The sequence below is a fragment of the Lithobates pipiens genome, unplaced genomic scaffold (assembly GCF_037356315.1).
Source record: "Lithobates pipiens isolate NorthernLeopardFrog02 unplaced genomic scaffold, aLitPip1_a1.2 Scaffold_13, whole genome shotgun sequence".
Classification (NCBI taxonomy): domain Eukaryota; kingdom Metazoa; phylum Chordata; class Amphibia; order Anura; family Ranidae; genus Lithobates; species Lithobates pipiens.
The window spans coordinates 11,741,000-11,758,188 of record NW_027507718.1 but is presented as its reverse complement, the minus strand read 5'-3'; the positions used below and the strand labels follow the sequence as shown (position 1 = coordinate 11,758,188).

General features: G+C 41.9%; 1 protein-coding gene across 4 annotated transcripts in view; it reads left to right on the top strand.

Annotated features, from left to right (window-relative positions):
- The window catches only part of NAA35 (N-alpha-acetyltransferase 35, NatC auxiliary subunit), a 114,828-nt gene that overhangs the window by 77,803 nt on the left and 19,836 nt on the right, over positions 1 to 17,189 (top strand). For all 4 annotated transcript variants that reach the window (XR_013272138.1, XM_077474838.1, XM_077474840.1 and 1 more), the window contains 5 exons: positions 531 to 590; positions 1,408 to 1,514; positions 1,589 to 1,655; positions 2,432 to 2,530; positions 11,536 to 11,714. Coding sequence is in view for 3 of the 4 variants with exons in the window: in XM_077474838.1 (XP_077330964.1) it covers positions 531 to 590; positions 1,408 to 1,514; positions 1,589 to 1,655; positions 2,432 to 2,530; positions 11,536 to 11,714 (512 nt within the window). In the remaining variant the exon portion in view is untranslated. The remainder of the gene's footprint in view (positions 1 to 530; positions 591 to 1,407; positions 1,515 to 1,588; positions 1,656 to 2,431; positions 2,531 to 11,535; positions 11,715 to 17,189) is intronic.

Genomic DNA, 17,189 nt, shown 5'->3' with positions numbered 1-17,189 from the left:
GCAACCTTGTTAGTTCTATCAGCTCCTAGTAAAGCTTGTAGGAGGAGTTTTCATTCTCCTCTGATCCTCTGAACAGTGCTGATTGGCCCTGTGCTGACCACATGCACCCTCCCAAGAAAAAAAACTCTAGTAATACACATCAAACTGAGCATGTGCAGCCTGTCCCCTGGCTCTGTAAAGATCATGTTATTTTTTGGAGGATCAGACAGCCTTTATACACAATGCAAAGGATTAACACAGCGAGTGTAACAAGCATCCTTTACTGCCTATACAGACTAATTTTACTGTTGTGGGTTTAGTAACACTTTAAGTGTTTTCCTAGTGTCTATTGGGAAGCAGGAGGCAGCTAAGTGAGCAGATACTGAAGTTTGCCCTTACAGCGTTCTGCAGGAGACAAAATTCTTGCCTCGTCTTGGTGGCCAGGTTCATTAGGACTCTATACTATTTGAATATGCTGTTAGAAAATTATTTTATAATTTGAAGTATTTATGACTTGGGGATGCCATACTAACAATTGATGTGGTTTCTAGGACTTTTTCTGTGAGTTCAGTGAACAGTCACCTTGTGTTCTTTCAAGATCCCTCTTACAGGTAAATATTTGTTCCGTTAAATTTATGTGCATGATTGCCTCTCTCGCCCCTAAGTGAGAGCCTGTCAGAAGAGATATTTGTTGCAGCTAAGTCTTCCATCCAGTGCTGGAGGCTGCCATTGCTCTTTTACAGATGTGGTGCCTTATTTTAGAGTGCAGCTCCACAGCAGCGTGCAGTAATATGGCTGCCCTGGAAAAAAGCACTACTTTTTACAGGAGTTGGCCACAATATAACACTGTTTTGTTTTTTGGGAGCTACAGCTGTTCCTAACCTGACAGGTTCCCTTCATCTGAGCTGCTATCCCCATCTTCCTTAACTGCAGATGTGTCCCTGTGAACACTATACAAATAGATGGTGTGTGTATATATATACCCCTACTATAATTTATCATATTTTCTCTATTACAAAACCCACACTACAGGCAAGGATGCTGAGTTTTCATGTTGGCTACTGCCAAACATAATAGAAACGGGATTCTGCAGTTATTTGGTATACTCAATAACTGCTTGTAGCTAGAATTCTTTTAGGACCAATAAAGAACGACCCCAAATTTTTATCTGCAGAGGTTCTCGTTTTGTATTGTGTAACTTTCAAGACCTCTGCTTAAGCTGGTAGTTGATTTTGTGGATGTGCTGCAACTGTACCAGATACTTTCTTTATTTTCAGACCTGATTCAGAAGAGCAGACTATAGAATCTGATTGCTATGGGCAGCATTCATTTTTCATAGACATAACCTAAAGTTGATTTGTGTGTTCTGAGGTTATTCAGCAAACTGTGCATTAATACCAGTCTTTTTTTTGTTCCTTCTCACTTCAGACCACATTCTTGGTGGATAACAAGAAGGTGTTTGGAACGCATCTGATGCAAGATATGATAAAAGATGCACTACGCTCCTTTGTGAGCCCCCCTGTCCTTTCTTCTAAGTAAGGATAGTTTTTTTTTCCTTGTGGATTACTTCTTCTTTGGAGTTGCTTTACTTAATGTTCCCTTGTTGTAGGTGCTGTTTATACAACAATCATCAAGCAAAAGACTACATTGATTCTTTTGTGACGCACTGTGTACGGGTGAGTATATTGGGGTTCTTTTCCCTCTTGTAACTGACCTAGCATCCAGTTTTTTTCTATAATTATGTGAGCTCTGTGAAGTGTAAATGTAATACTTGTGGGTTTTGTTACACCTTCAAAAGAATATATTATTCCCAGTTGCCTTTCTCTTTGAAGGCCAACTTCTTTTTCATTCAGGCATTATCCAAGGTCAGCATCTTCTTTTAAAATTGAGATTCTGGCAGATAGATGGGTCGTCCTAGTGTTTTCTAGTAAATATGGGGGGTGAATTTACTAAAGGCAAAGACACTGCACTGTGCTAGTGCAGTTACACCCATTTTCCTCAGAGCTTAGAAAATGTGGTAAGGGTTTGCTGATTTTCAATTATCCAATCATGTGCATGCAAAAATTCATTTTTTTTTTAGTTTTTTTTTCCCTTGCACATGCTTGGGTAAGTAAAGCTTTGCAACATTTAATAAGCTGGGGAAAATGAGTGCAACTGCATGTGCAAAATGCAAAGACTATTTGCCTTTGGCAAATCTACACCACAATGTTCTTGGCTGTATGTACATTTTGTCTCACACAGCAAAAAATAAACCGGATCTTTTAACAATTCCTCAAGAGTTATTGAGCTGGAACTCATAACATATCAGGAACACTGTCAGATCAAGTAAATAATTGGCCAGATCAGGACTACTATGATATATTGCCTAATGTACCTTTTTTTAGGGGGAACGGAGGAGGCAGAGGGAAGAGAATTATCAAATTAAAAATCATGCCATTTTTGTCTTTTTAAGCCTTTTTGTAGTCTAATTCAAATCCATGGGCACAACAGAGCTCGGCAGAGAGATAAACTTGGTCATATCCTTGAAGATTTTGCCACGTTACAGGATGAGGTATTTTCTCTTTATTTTATGTCTAGAATATGTGAATGAATGTGTCAGACAAAAAAATATGTCCCTAAAAGCTGTTTGGTGCGTGCATATTACACAAAAGGTTTTTAAAGTATTCCAAGACTCCTTTCTCAGAGGATGGTGCCCCTCAGAGGATTACACATTGCCACGATGCTTTTGTATCGCGATATGTAAATTTTAACGCTAGATGTCGAAATTAACAGGTGGCGGTTTACACACACCTGTTAAAATGTTAGGTTTCTGTGATGTAAAAGAAAAGAGACAAAGATAAATCATTTCACAACTTTTTCCACATTTTAATGTGACCTGTAAACTGTACAACTCAATTTAAAAACAAACTGAAATCTTTTTTTTGGGGGGGGGCGGGGCAATGCGTAAAGTAAAAATAATCTAAAAATTATGTGGTAGCATAAGTGTGCACACCCTCATAACTGGGGATGTAGCTATATTCAGAATTAAGCAGTCACATTCTAACTCATGTTAAATAGGAGTCAGTACATACCTGCCATCATTTAAAGTGCCTCTGATTAACACCAAATTAAGTTCAGCTGTTCTAGTAGGTCTTTCTTGACATTTTCTTAGTTGCATCCTAAGCAAAACCATGGTCTGTAGAGCGCTTCCAAAGCATCAGAGGGATCTCATTGTTAAAAGGTATCAGGAGAGGGTACAAAAGAATTTCTAAGGCGTTAGATACACTGTGGAACACAGTGAAGACAGTCCTCATCAAGTGGAGAGATGATATGGCACAACAGTGACATTACTTCTAGTCTTTCCCATCAATTTTGAAGAGAGGTCCAGTTATTGGTAAACGGTCAGTGGGGCTGCCAAGAGGCCTACAGCAACATTAAAGGAGCTTCAGGAATATCTGGCAAGTGACATGTAACAACAATCTCCCATTTTCTTTGTGTCTGCACTATGGGTAGTGGAAAGATGGAAGCCTTTTTCTTGCGAAGAAAAACATCCAAGCCTGGCTAAACTTTGCAAAAAGACACATGAAGCCTCCCAAAAGCATGTGGGAGAATGTGTTGTGGTCTGAATCCAAGGTTGAACTTTTTGGCCATAATTTCAAAAGGTATGTTTAGCGCAAAAACACTGCACATCACCAAAAGAACACCATACCCACAGTGAAACATCGTGGTGACAGCATCATGCTTTGGGGCTGTTTCTTCAGCTGGAACAGGGGCCCTAGTCAAAGTAGAGAGAATTGTCAACCGTTTCAACCGTTTCAAATACCAGTCAATATTGACACAAAACCATGGGGTGTGTCGTGATGTGAGCGGCAGCGGATGTTTTTGCGAGGAGCTCCGGGAATCCGGAGTATAATCCGTCACCATCTGTGCATCTAACATTACAGAGCTAAAAACGTACCAGCTCAGTCCCCTGCAGTGTCCTATGCCATTATTTTGGGCCTGTGGATGCCTTAAAACATTGCCTCCAGACACCCGTGGCCGCTGTCATCTAAGGCCTCCCAGGGAGACTCGATCCCAGCAGTTTCGGAGGTAAGGGACCATCCGTCCCCACCTGCCACCCATCCATCTATCTGACGCAGTCTGGAGGCCGAGCCAAGTCTCGGACGTCTGCGGCGACCTAGTGAGGCCTGTGAATCCACTCTGTTTCCGGAGCCTGTTGTCCTGCGGGAGTGCACCACAGCTGGTCCGGCCTGTCTTTGGAAGCGCGAGTCTCCTCTCTGCATCCGCCCTGTCACCCATCCAAATCCCTGCCATGGCCAGGGTTGCTGTCAAATACTGCCTATCCGAGCTGGGGTATCCTGAGGCCCAGTGTCTCCAATCTGCTGCCTCTGACATGCTGCTCTGGGCCTGCCCCACATCCTTACTACTGTGCTGGGGAACATTGGGGGTGGCTGCTGGGGAACATTGACTGCCTGTCCACCTTGTGAAATCCAGGGACTTGAGGCCTACGCCAGCTTGAGTCGCATCTAGACATCCACTGGACATCCATGCGGGCACGATCGATCGTCCTCTATAGTGGTCTCTCTCTGGGTAAAATGCCTAATGTCCTCCTCCAAAAAAAGGGAAGAGGTACTCTACAACCACTAAGACCAACACTGTGGTCCGGCTGCCCCCGCCCGCCTCCCTGCAAACAGATCCCATACTGATCCGTCGGCTTCGGGCCCTGCTGGCTGATCTTGAAATGGAGCCTAGGGAGTCTCAGATGGCAGAAGGGTCAGCCTCAGTCTCCAGACAGTACAGCCACGATCCTTGCTGCGATCGAGCAGAGTAGGACCTTGCTGCTGGTGCACATTGACCATCTTGCTGAGGAGTGCAACTTAATAAGGAAGACCTTGACAAAATAAGAGGGAGAATGACCAAAACCAGAGTGTCAGCCACCGAAAGTCTTAACAGCCGCCTCCATCGCTGAGTTGCAGCACACAGTACAGTCCCTTGTTGCAAATTCTGACGATGCTGAAAACCGATTGAGGCGCAACAATAGAAGAGTCCTGAATCTACCCGAGAGAGAAGAGGGGGATCGCCCTGAGTTCACGGAGGAGTTATTTAAAACTCTCCTGGGCCTTACGGATGTCCCACCAACTTACGTGGTTGAAAGGGCTCACTGGGTGCCAGCGGCCATGCTATCCCATGGAATCTTCCCTGCCTCATGCACGGATCATACATATCCTTGTTCACTCCATCCTATACAACCGTCGACAAATACCGGAGCAACCCCAAAATGTACTTCTACATGTGACTCACACTTGACCCTCACGGTTTGTTTTCTGAAAAGATGTAGACCTGGTGCTCTCAATTTTCTTGGAGGTACTCCAATAGCTGGAGGAACTACACCACCGTTCCAGACTGCCCAGTCCTTCTCGCTGTGGTGAGATGCACATCCCCCCACCCTTACCTACTGTTATAAGTTGAACACGCGCTGGGGTCATCCCAGGAATTTAGTTATTGACCCGCCATTCTCCACTCACCCGGAGGGACTTTAAAATAGCCATAGTTTGTTGAATTCAGAGTATAAAGCTGACTGGATATTTTTGTTGGGGTTCTGAATAAGTTTTAGGGTAAACTGACCTAGTTTTTAGTTGGGTACTCCATGGTCAGTAGGGAGTTTTATTTTTTTTTTCTTGTTTTCCAGTTTTGTACTCACTGTATGCACGTAAAGATTGATTATTTTCCTATGCTAGAATGGCACTCATTTGCCTCAGATCTTCCCTAATTTGCTTTCCCTCTCAGACCTCCAAGGGGATGAAGCCCCTCATCTTCATGTAATCTGGTAATTTTAGAATATGTCCAAAATGGCTACGGAACTAAAACTGATATCTTGGAATGTCCGGGATTTAAATAAGATTAAGAGAGCTTTGAAGTTCAAATACATAAATCATCACAAACTGCATGTTTTGTTTCTACAGGAGACTCATCTCCTTGGCAACAAAATTCTTTCCCTCCGTAGGCCCTGGGTGCAGCAGTCATTTCATGCAACATACTCTAGTTATGTGAGGGGAGTGGCTATACTACTGACCAAGTCCCTTGCATATGAGGTTATTTAGTTGATCACTGACCAGGAGGGTCGATATAATATTCTCTTGCTGGAAATTAAGGTGATGGTATATGCTCTGGTCAATGTGTTCCTCCTCCTTTCAACCAGTGGGTCTTGTACAAAGTATACAAAAAATTGTCCACACTGCAATTCTCCAGACTCTATAGAACAGGAGACTTTAATTCCACCTTAGACTCGTCTAATCCTAATAGAGTTTACACATCTGATTTACTCCACTGGGCACAGGCCTTTAATTTGGAGATGGAAATGCCAAAATAACAGCCTACTCCTTTCACTCCACTTACCACAAATCGGGTTCCAGGATCGACCTGGTCTTTAGTAACATCTGTGCTTTGGCAGTGGTGGGGGAGGTTTCGTACCTACCTGCGGGCCTCTACGACCATGCCCCTTTGGAAATTAAGCTGGTGCTATCGGAGAACAGGGGAAGAGATGCTAAGGATCCTAAGATTGAGCAGATGGTGTCCCCTAAAGTACAACAATACTGGGACCTTAATCAGGGTTCCACCTCAGCTCATGTGGTCTGGGAGGCTTTTAAGGCCAACACTAAGGGAGAGTACATATCAGCTATCAAGTCAGTCAGATCTGAAATGTCCTCAATTGTAGCAGCTTGAGTCCAGAGAAACGGAGGCTGCCCAGGCTTTCTCCAACTCCTCGACTTCTGATCACTTCAGCCAATTGGACGAGAAGAGCCTTGTCTCTTTTTTTGACTTCGGCCACACATCTAGACCTCAGTTCTCTGGCTGGAGGAATCTTTGAGTCTGGAGACCAGAATAGCAAGCTTTTGGCAAATCTGGTTGCAGAATCTAAAATGCAAACAGTAGTGTCTGAGATTTGTTGTCCAGATGGCAGTGTCGTCTGATTCTGATCAAATTCTGAATGAATTAAAAAAATTTTTTTTTATGAAAATCTATATACAGCACCCCCTAATTGGCAAGCTGAGCATATTACGGACTATCTACAGTCCTTATATTTACCCACTCTGTCACAGGAAGACTGCATCTCTGGATAGGGAGTTCACTGCCGAGGAAGTAGAAGCAGCCATTCGCTCGAAAAAGAAAAATATCCCCTATGGTGGGGTTTTCTGGCAGCAGAGCAATATCTGTAATGTATGTAGGAAAAATACTAAGTAAAAATTAAATCACTAAGTAAAAGGGGAATTTTATAAATGTTTATTATTACATAAAAAATTATAAAGGTATAAATGACACAGTAGTCAAAAAATGAACTCCACTGATCAGTTAAAAAACATAATATAAGAGTAGGATATACACATCTAGACAAAATTATTTCATCACATGAACACTGTGCAATTGTATAAACAGTGGAGATGTGACGCTGATGCGTTTTGGGTCTTCTTCAGAGGAATTGTCGTGAAAAGGAAAAGATTTGTGAATACATGTACAAGAAATTGTTTATCACAGTATACTGTAAACAGTTAAACAAATATAAATATAGATATTTAGAATCACAATATAATTACCAATTGGTGTATATCCCAATCAGTAAAAACGCAATTTTCCAGTAGGAATCCTTCGCTCATTCCCGGGCAACAGAACTCCGGGCCCAGGTGGCCTTCCTGGCGATTGGTGCAAAACATATGCTGCATTAATTGCACCTAAACTGTTACAGGTATTTGAGTGTAAAAAGCAGATGTCCCTGCCCCCTTCTATGTACCAAGCCCATATTTTCTTGCTTCCTAAACCGGGTAAGGACAAGTCCCAGTGTGCCTCATACAGGCCGATCTCTTTATTGAATTATGACTTAAAGAGATTAACCAAAATGTTGGCAACTCGATTAGATGATTCTTCCATCTATGGTCAACATAGATCAAACTGGGCTTATACCAGGGAAATCGGCGGACATCAACTTTGCAACGTCTTCACCCACTTGCAATTAACGCCATCTGAAAACTCCACTAGGGTACTGGTGACATTGGATATAGAGAAGACATTTGACTCGGTGGCTTGGTCATATATATCCTCAGTTCTGGAAGTCATGGGATTTGGGATGGAGTTCTGCAAGTGGATTGAGATTCTATATAGGTGCCCAACAGCACAGGTGACGTTAGGTGGTGCCCTTTCGCCCCCCTTCACAATAGGCAGAGGTACGAGGCAGGGTTGCCCTTTATCACCCTTTAGCACTCTTTTGCCCTGGTGATGGAGCCACTTGCCTCAGCCCTTAGACAAGCAAACATTGTCAGGGGCATAAAGGTCGGCTCCATACATGAAAAACTAGCCATGTATACGGACTATCTCATTTTATTCCTAAATTACCTCGGTCCTTCCCTTCAAGCGGCTCTAGGCATCCTCTCCAGTTTCACTCACTGCTCAGGACTCAGTCAACTGCGAAAAATCCCAAATTGCCTATTGACACTGCGGCAAAATCTTTACAAGACCCTAATCTCCCATTAATATGGGCCAACAAAATTACGTATCTGGGTATCTACATTTCCTCATCTACTGCTGACTATTCTACATTAAATGTAGCTACGTTGATACAAAATATGTAGGCTAAACTGAAAGCATGGGCTCGGCTCCCCCTCTCACTGGGCTAATTAATGTTTTCAAGATGAAGCTCTTGTCTTTTCTCTGTTCTTAGACATTCCCCAGTGTGGATACCCAAGAAGGTGTTGCGTCTAGTGAACACTACCTTGCTTTTCTTTGGGGCACAGACCAGCCAAGATTTAGGTTGGCGGTGTTGCAGAGACCTTGGAAGGAGGGTGGGGGGGGGGATTGACTTGTCCCGACCTACATAAATATTTCTTGGCAGCTCAATTGTCACATTCACACAATTGGTTACTCTAAGTCCAACGCAGCAGTGGTTCTGGAGGCAGCATGTCTGCTCCTATGAGGCGTTGCAGACCCCCTCTGCACCTTTTCACCTGGCAGTGGCTATGCAAAGAGTCCTGAGGGTGTGGTCAGCCGCTTTCTCTCCGCCCCATGCCTTCTGGACATATTTCACCACATACTCCCCTTTGGTTTAATCCATCACTGTTGGAGTTTGTCAATTCCACATCCCAGTATCTGGGCAACTAAGTGCATTAAATATGTGGATCAAATCTGTACCAGGGGTCGACTTCTGACCTTTGATGGATTGAAACAAAAATATGAACTACCTAACTCATTGTTTAGGTTCCTTCAGCTTAAGCATGCTTTTAATGCTCAATTTGAAAATTCTCAAGTGGCTTTTTTATACTTTGTCTCTGGAAGACCTACTCAGAGAAGATTCTATAACCAAGCCTCTATCCAACATATACAAAACATTGTCACCTAATATACACATAGGACTTGGAGACTCTTGGGGCTAAGTGGGTGGAGGACTTCCCTGAAATGGACACGGAGGATTGGGAAGAGGCATGGGAATGCTCCTTTACGCAATTGGTCTCAGCAAGAGATAGACTAATCCAGTTTAAGATCATGCATAGAGTGTATTACACACCCTCACGTCTACATAAAATATACCCGTCTGTCCCAGCTTCTTGCTGGCAGTGTGCTGTTCTTTGGGCAGGTTTAATTCATGTATTTTGGACCTGTCTTCAAATTAAAATTTTTTGGAGGGAGGTAGATACGGTTATACTCACTGTCGCTACTATCCAGATCCCACGAACGGTGGAGGTGTGCCTATTGGGTCTTGTCGACCAACTGGCTCAGTCGAGCAGTCAAAACTCTCTTGGGATTATTCGTTTATTATGCACGTAAGGCCATTGTACTTCGGTGGAAATCTTCTACCGCACCATCCGTCAATCTCTGGAAACAGCTGATTAACTCTGCCCTTCCGTTGTATAAGGCCATTTATCCAGAGGATGTGCTAAGAGATTTCATAAAATGTGGGACGTATGGCTGGAAGCCATATACAAATGTAGACGACTAGTAAATATCTGTATAATGATTCAACCATTCCTAGTTGAAGAAACTGAATTCTAGTTGCACTAGTCAGAAATCTTATGGGTAACGAAGGTCTGAGAGGGAACCTATCTTCATAGTGAGCCAGACTGAGGTTTTACTGGTGAAGCATATATGATTCAAACTGCATAGGTGGTCAGTGCGTACCAAGTATTTAGGGGGGTTATGTTCTAGTTTTTATAGGTTTTGTTTTAATTATGTCTGCTGTTTGTTCGTCCGAGCCTGGGCATGCTTAATAGGCTCTATTTCGTAACTAATTGAAATATTGCAATAAAAATAATTTTCAAAAATAAAAACCTTCAGGCTTCTGCTAAAAAGCTGAACGTGTAGAGGAACTTCATCTTTCAGCATGACAACAACCCCAAAGCATACATCCAAATCAACAAAGGAATGGCTTTCTCAGAAGTTTAAAGTTTTGGAATGGCCCAGCCAGAGGCCAGACCTGAATCAAATTGAATATCTATGGGGTGATCTGATGAGGGCCGTCCACAAGAGATGTCCTCGTAATCTGACAGATTTGGCAAAGAGTGGGCAAATATTGTCAAGATGTGCCATGCTGATAAACTCGTACCCAAAAAGACTGGGTATTGTAATAAAATCAAAAGGTGCTTCAACAAAGTATTAGTTTAAAGTTCCTCCTAAAATATTTCAGTTTGTTCAACTGAGTTGTACAGTTTATAGGTCACACTTGAGGCAGAAAAAGTTCTCAAATGATTTATCTTTGTCTCATGTTTTTTTTTTTTGTTTTTTTTTGGGGGTGTGTAGACTTTTTATATCCACTGTAAATGAATGGGGCTGTGCTGCTATCAAAAGCCAAGTGCTTAATTTGCAGTTGATGCTCAGTACCGTAAAGCAATATTGCCATTCATCAATTTTTTTTTCTTTTGTTTTAAAAGCCAAAAAAAGGCAGCATCACCTCCTGAATGAAGCAAAATTGCTGTTCCTCAATTTAAAAGGCATCAGGAGGTGGCAGCATCACCTCCAGATTGCATGCAAACCTTCTTTTTGCCATAATACAGTGCAGCAGCTTGTGCTACATAGCCTTGCTGCCTTCCTGACTGAATCCTGCATACTTCCTTTCTGTGACCTGAAAGAATAAATCGATCTTGAGGCATCTCAGCCGTTCAGGAATAGCCTTGTACTTTCATCGATAAATTTCAGGGGGGATCTTGTGACATCAGCCATCTGTCTCTTCATCTCGGGCACATCAGAATGCTTTGTATTTGATGCAAATACAAGGCATTTCCTGAATGGCTGAAATATCACATGACAGACTTTCCTTCCAGCTACAGAGGGGACGTGTGTGCTACTGGGCCAGGCAGACAGCATGGCTTACTGTATGCAGCACAAGAAGCTGCACTGTATTACAGCTTCCACAGTGGCCAGTCGTTCTGCAGTAAGCATTCATTTAAACCAAGCTGGTCCAGGCAACATTTATGATATGCAAAGTAAAATAAAATGTTTATGACAAAGTCCTACAAAATGTTATATAATTTTTTTTTTTGTAGTTTGTTAGTATTTCCCATGCAGCATTTGTAATATCATGCTATAACTTTTTGTAAGGCGGAGAAGGTAGATGCAGCTCTCCACAGCATGTTGCTAAAGCAGGAGCCCCAGAGACAACACCTGGCATGCTTGGGAACCTGGATCCTCTATCATAACTTGCGGATAATGATTCAGTACCTGCTCAGTGGATTTGAACTGGAACTGTACAGCATGCATGAGTACTATTACATCTACTGGTAAGTTACACTGGACTTTCTTTCCTATTATAATTATTGAAATGTCTCTTGCATTCAGTGTTCGTATAGATAATAGTCTATGGCACCCCAGACCATGACTTTAGATTTTGTTCTTGGTGACCAGCACACAAAGATAGAGATATATATATATATATATATATATATATATATATATATATATATATATATTTTGCTCCAACAATATAGAAAGATACCTCTGTAGGAGAAGCTGGCCATGTGGAATTAACTGTCATTCAACTCCACTTGGAGTCCTCTTTTGGAACCTTGACAGTGAAGGGACTTGGTTATAGTACAAATTGTCACCCAATAAAGATCTTCTCTCAGGCTCTCGGGGCATACAGGTCACAGGTTATCTTTATGACCTTCTCCTGATAGACTCATCTACCTCCCCAGCTATCTGCAAACTTCAACAGGACAATCTAGCCTTCGGTTGGGTGATCAATTTTCAAAAACCTGCTCTTCAGCCTTTTCTGTATTTGAAATACTGTGGTCTAGTCCTGGACACATCCCAGTCAAAGGTTTTCCTTCCAGAAAAGAAAATCCTCTATCTTAGAGCCTATGCTTGAGAATTAAGGTCAAAGCGACATCCCACAAAGATTCTCTATGCAAGTTCTGGTCCTTATGGTAGCCTTTTTTAAGGCTGTACCAGTGGCAGCCACACCCCCACCCCCCAAGTTGACCACTAAAAAGTCACTTCTACAGCGGTCTATGGGAATCTTCCCAGCTTGCAATCAGCTGATTGCCCATGTTTAGGGCTCAAGCGATGCACCCGTAAACACTCCCCCCGTTCTCCAGTGAGTCGTCACTGCTCCTATTCTTTTATTGACTTGATGGTGCTTTTTGTGTCATTGCATCACTTTATTTCCCGGATCACTGTGGTTGGAGTGAGTGGACGATTATTTGCGGAGAATCGTTATTGCGATCCTCCGCCCATCACGATCGCAACTCCGGAGTTGTGCGATTCTTACCATCAAGCAATTTGAATGTTGTGTGAGCTGAAAATCACGTGCCGCGCACCGCTCAATGTTGTCCCCGGCATGTCTCCCTGCTTCAGAGCAGAGGGGAAGCCATCGGAGCCAGCGTGCTGACGCCGCTCAGCAAAGAAGAATGTGAATGGTCGGGTAAGTAATGTTTCTTCTTCACACTGAGGTCTCGGGGGACAAGTGTGACTGCAGGCTGCAGCACTGAGGAAACGTGAGCTGCTTTACAGCTTTATTTTTTAGAATCAAATGGGTAATCTTTCTCTCTTTCAATGAAGACAAGTCTCAATCTCTTTATTAACCACTTGCCGACCGGGCCATAGCCAAAAGACGGCTACAGTGCCGTATTAACCTGCAGTACCCTGTCAATACTGTGCAATACCCTGCCAATACATTGTTTTTCATTACATTTCTTTCAGTTTGACTGAAGTGAAATTATCATGGCTTATGTTATTGCCATCTTTGTTCAGAGGTTGTAAATCTTTAAAATAAAAAGTTTTTGAGAATCGTGATCTTCTCTAAGCAAAAAAAAAAAAATCGTGATTTATATAGATATAGATAGAGAGATATATATATTATAGAAAAAAGTAGTAGGTGAGATGCACACACGCTCAGTGAAACAGGTGTGCCAGCAATCGAGTCTGTCCCAAAGACTCAATATAAAAAAGCAGAAGAAGGATTGCTGCACAAAAAAAAGTAAATTTATTGATAAAATTTACATCACAACAGGTATAATTCAGGTATTCAGGTGACGTTTCGGGCTAAGCATGATATCGCCCTTCCTCATGACCACATACCTGCAATAAAAATTGTAACCAACTTCACATATAAAGGCTTATAGCTCACATCTATCATTAATCAGTTAATTACATTCAGCTGGAATCAATCTCCATAAACCACCCCTTGTATCTCTCATACATCATTTTTAGATCTATGGGTATATCTGAACAATAGCTAAAAAACGGGACAAGGACGCCTTCCATTGATGATAGTATGCTGAATCATGTAGTTCATCCAAAAAAAAAATGCAAAGAAAACTTAATCAATGAATCATCAAAATTAATTTGTATATTCACATACCATTAAAAAAATAAATAAACAACAAACAAAGAAATCTCATAATGTGGGATCGTATCGGCCAATATCTGCCAGATCGGTCAACACATAGACGCTTATACCATCCTATAATCATAAAAATAAAGATCAAAATCTGTATTCAACCCTTTAGGATATATATACAATCCATTGTATATATATCCTACATTTTTGAGAAATGAGCCATTCAGTTTCTCAATTGAGATATATGGTAATCGATGGTATTCCAACTAATAGACGTGGAAATAGAGAATTGGAATTGAGAAAAAGAAGTTTACTGGATAAGTCACTTAGACTCTTTATATCCTAAAGGGTTTAATACAGATTTTGATCTTTATTTTTATGATTATAGGATGGTATAAGTCTGATATTGGCCGATACGATCCCACATTATGAGATTTCTTTGTTTTAGTTTTTTTCATGGTATGTGAATATACAAATGAATTTTGATTCATTGATTGTTTTTTCTTTGTATTTTTTTTTTCTGGGTGAACTACATGATTCAGCATACTATCATTAAGGGAAGGCGTCCTTTTGTCCCATTTTTTAGCTATTGTTCTGATATTCCCATAGATATAAAAATGATGTATGAGAGATACAAGGGGTGGTTTGTGGAGATTGATTCCAGCTGAATGTAATTGATTAATGATAGATGTGAGCTATAAGCCTTTATATGTTACAATTTTTATTGCAATAGGTTACAATTTTCATTGCAGGTATGTGTTCATAAGGAAAGGCAATATCATGCTTAGCCCGAAACGTCACCTGAATACCTGAATTATACCTGATGTGATGTAAATGTTATCAATAAATTTACTTTTGTTTGTGCAGCAATCCCTCTTCTGCGTGTGTGTGTGTGTGTGTGTGTGTGTGTGTGTGTGTGTGTGTGTGTGTGTATATATATATATATATATGTATATATGTGTATATATATATTATGGAATTATTCGATTGCACAGATAGAGCACAGCGTTTGGATCCGAAAACTTAAAATCATACTCCTGGGTCCCCAAAAATAGCAGCTGGAGGACTCACATGCAGAAATTTTAATATACTACACCACAAGACTATTAGACTGGGATATATATATATATATATATATATATATATATATATATAATGTGTGTGTGTCCTTAAAGCAGACCTTCAGTTTATTTTTATTTTTTGTTTTGTTTGTTTTTTCAACTTTCCATCTATTAAATCTTCTGTCCTTGTTTTAACTTTGAATGGTGTAAAACTGTTTTTCTGCCACTTCCTGGATTTAAGCGCAATATTCTTCCTGGCCAGAAACATCTTTTAGCAAAATCCGTTGGTACCTCTGCCACTGTTCCTCATCTAAAATACTTAAGAAGCACAGTCTAGGAGTGCATGGTAACGGCACTGACAGAACAGAGGACAAAAGATCCGTCATCTTTTGCCAGTATCGAGCTATGACATCGCACACCCATAGTACGTGAATAAAATCAGCATTTGTGATGTTACATCTCACGCAATTGGAGGTGGGCATTGCGAGGCATAGCATGCAGTCATACAGGTGTGAGATGCAACTGGTGTATGATATACAGTTGAGTCAACTTATTGTTAATGGCTGGAGACACCTGCTAATAGGAGGAACAGTCCTCCTTTGTTAAACAACAAAACATTTTTGTTGAACTGGAACAAACATACTCCTCCTCCTCCTACTTATGCTCCTATCCAGCTGAGTAAGGAATTCCTTATTTTGGTGGATCTCCAGTCCAGCCCTGACAATGGAGAAATCCTTCTCTTCCTATCACGCAAAAGTGATATTGGCTGATGCTAGTCTTTCGGGTTGGGAAGGAATGTTCCAGTCCTTCATGGTACAGGAAATATGATCTCTTGTGGAAATCCAAGCTCCCCATCAACATCTTGGACCTCTGAGTGAAAAAGATGGCTCTGCAACACTGATCACCCCATTTTTCATGGACACTCGATCAGGGTGCAGTCAGACAATGCCACTGTTGTGGCCTACATTGACCACCAATGGGATACCAGGAGTCCTTCAACCATGAAGGAAGCAAGCTAGATAATCTCTTCGACAGAAACGTACTGTTGAGCAATCTCTGCAGTCCATATCCCCAGGAGTGGACAACTGGGAACCTGCCACTGCCTAGATCAGAGATAATGGGCCCTTCAGACACATTCAATTTGATATGTCAGACATGGGGAACCTGGATGTAGACATCCTAGCCTACAAGGTGTACAGGCAGTCCCCAGATTACAAAGGAGAGGTTCTGTATGTTTGCTCTTTAAGAGGAGGCCTGCCCACCCCTTAAAAAAACAGTAGCTACACATACTGCAGCTGCTGACTTTTAATAACTAGACACTTGCCTGTCCTGGAGTCCAACAATGTCGGCACCGTGGCTGATGTTTCCATCAGCTGACCCGTCATTGCAGGTACGGGAACCCGGCAGTGTTGCATTATGCCAAGCTGTGATGTAACGCACCACGGTCCGGACTCCTGGAAGTGGCGGGTATTCACTCCTCGCCCCCCCCCCCCGAAAGGTGCCAGTGTAGCGGGGGGGGGGGGGATGGAAGTTCCAATTTTGGGTGGAACTCCACTTTAACTGGAATTTGTATGCAAGTTGGAACAGGTAAAAAAAAGTGCAACTCCAGCCAAAAAACATGGTTTTTGGCTAGCATAGGGAAGGATTAACACCCCTGAAATGTGTGTTTTTGCTGTTTGTGCCCTTGTTCAGAAGATTTTACCTTACTGTCCTTGTGACAATTAGATTTTTGAAAATGGGTTATGGACACAAGGATTAGTGATAAAGCTTCAGTGGAGACACCTTTTTCCCATGACGACTCTTACAGGAGTGATTCCCCCCCCCCCCTTCCTAGGGGTAGATTTCCTCAATTCTTATGGATTCCCTCGGTTTGTAAGCATGAATCTTATGCAAGTAGGATGTTTGTTACTCAGACTACCTGTATCTTGCATCAGGCCTCTGTTACAGCACCCTGTCCTTATGCTGCATTTGGATCTCAACTTGGTTCACTCTGCTTCATAGAAACCACCCTTTGAACCCATCAGGAACGTTCTCCTAGATGACCTATCATGCAGAGTGACCTCTTTGGTAGCTATCACATCTATCAGACATGTCTGAGTTAGCAGCCCTATCTTGTAGAGAGCCATTCCTCAATCTTCACAATGACCGAAAATCAAAGAGAGCCATACTTTAAGGCATCACACTTCCACCTTGATGGAGACATAACGTTAACATCCTTATGCCCTGCTCCAAAGCATCAAAAGGAAATCTTTTTTCATTGCCTGGATGTAGCAAGAGCCATTAAAGTCCACCTTTTAAAGTGGTTGTAAACCATTCCATATACCCAGTGTATGGTTGAATAAGAGGTATTCTTT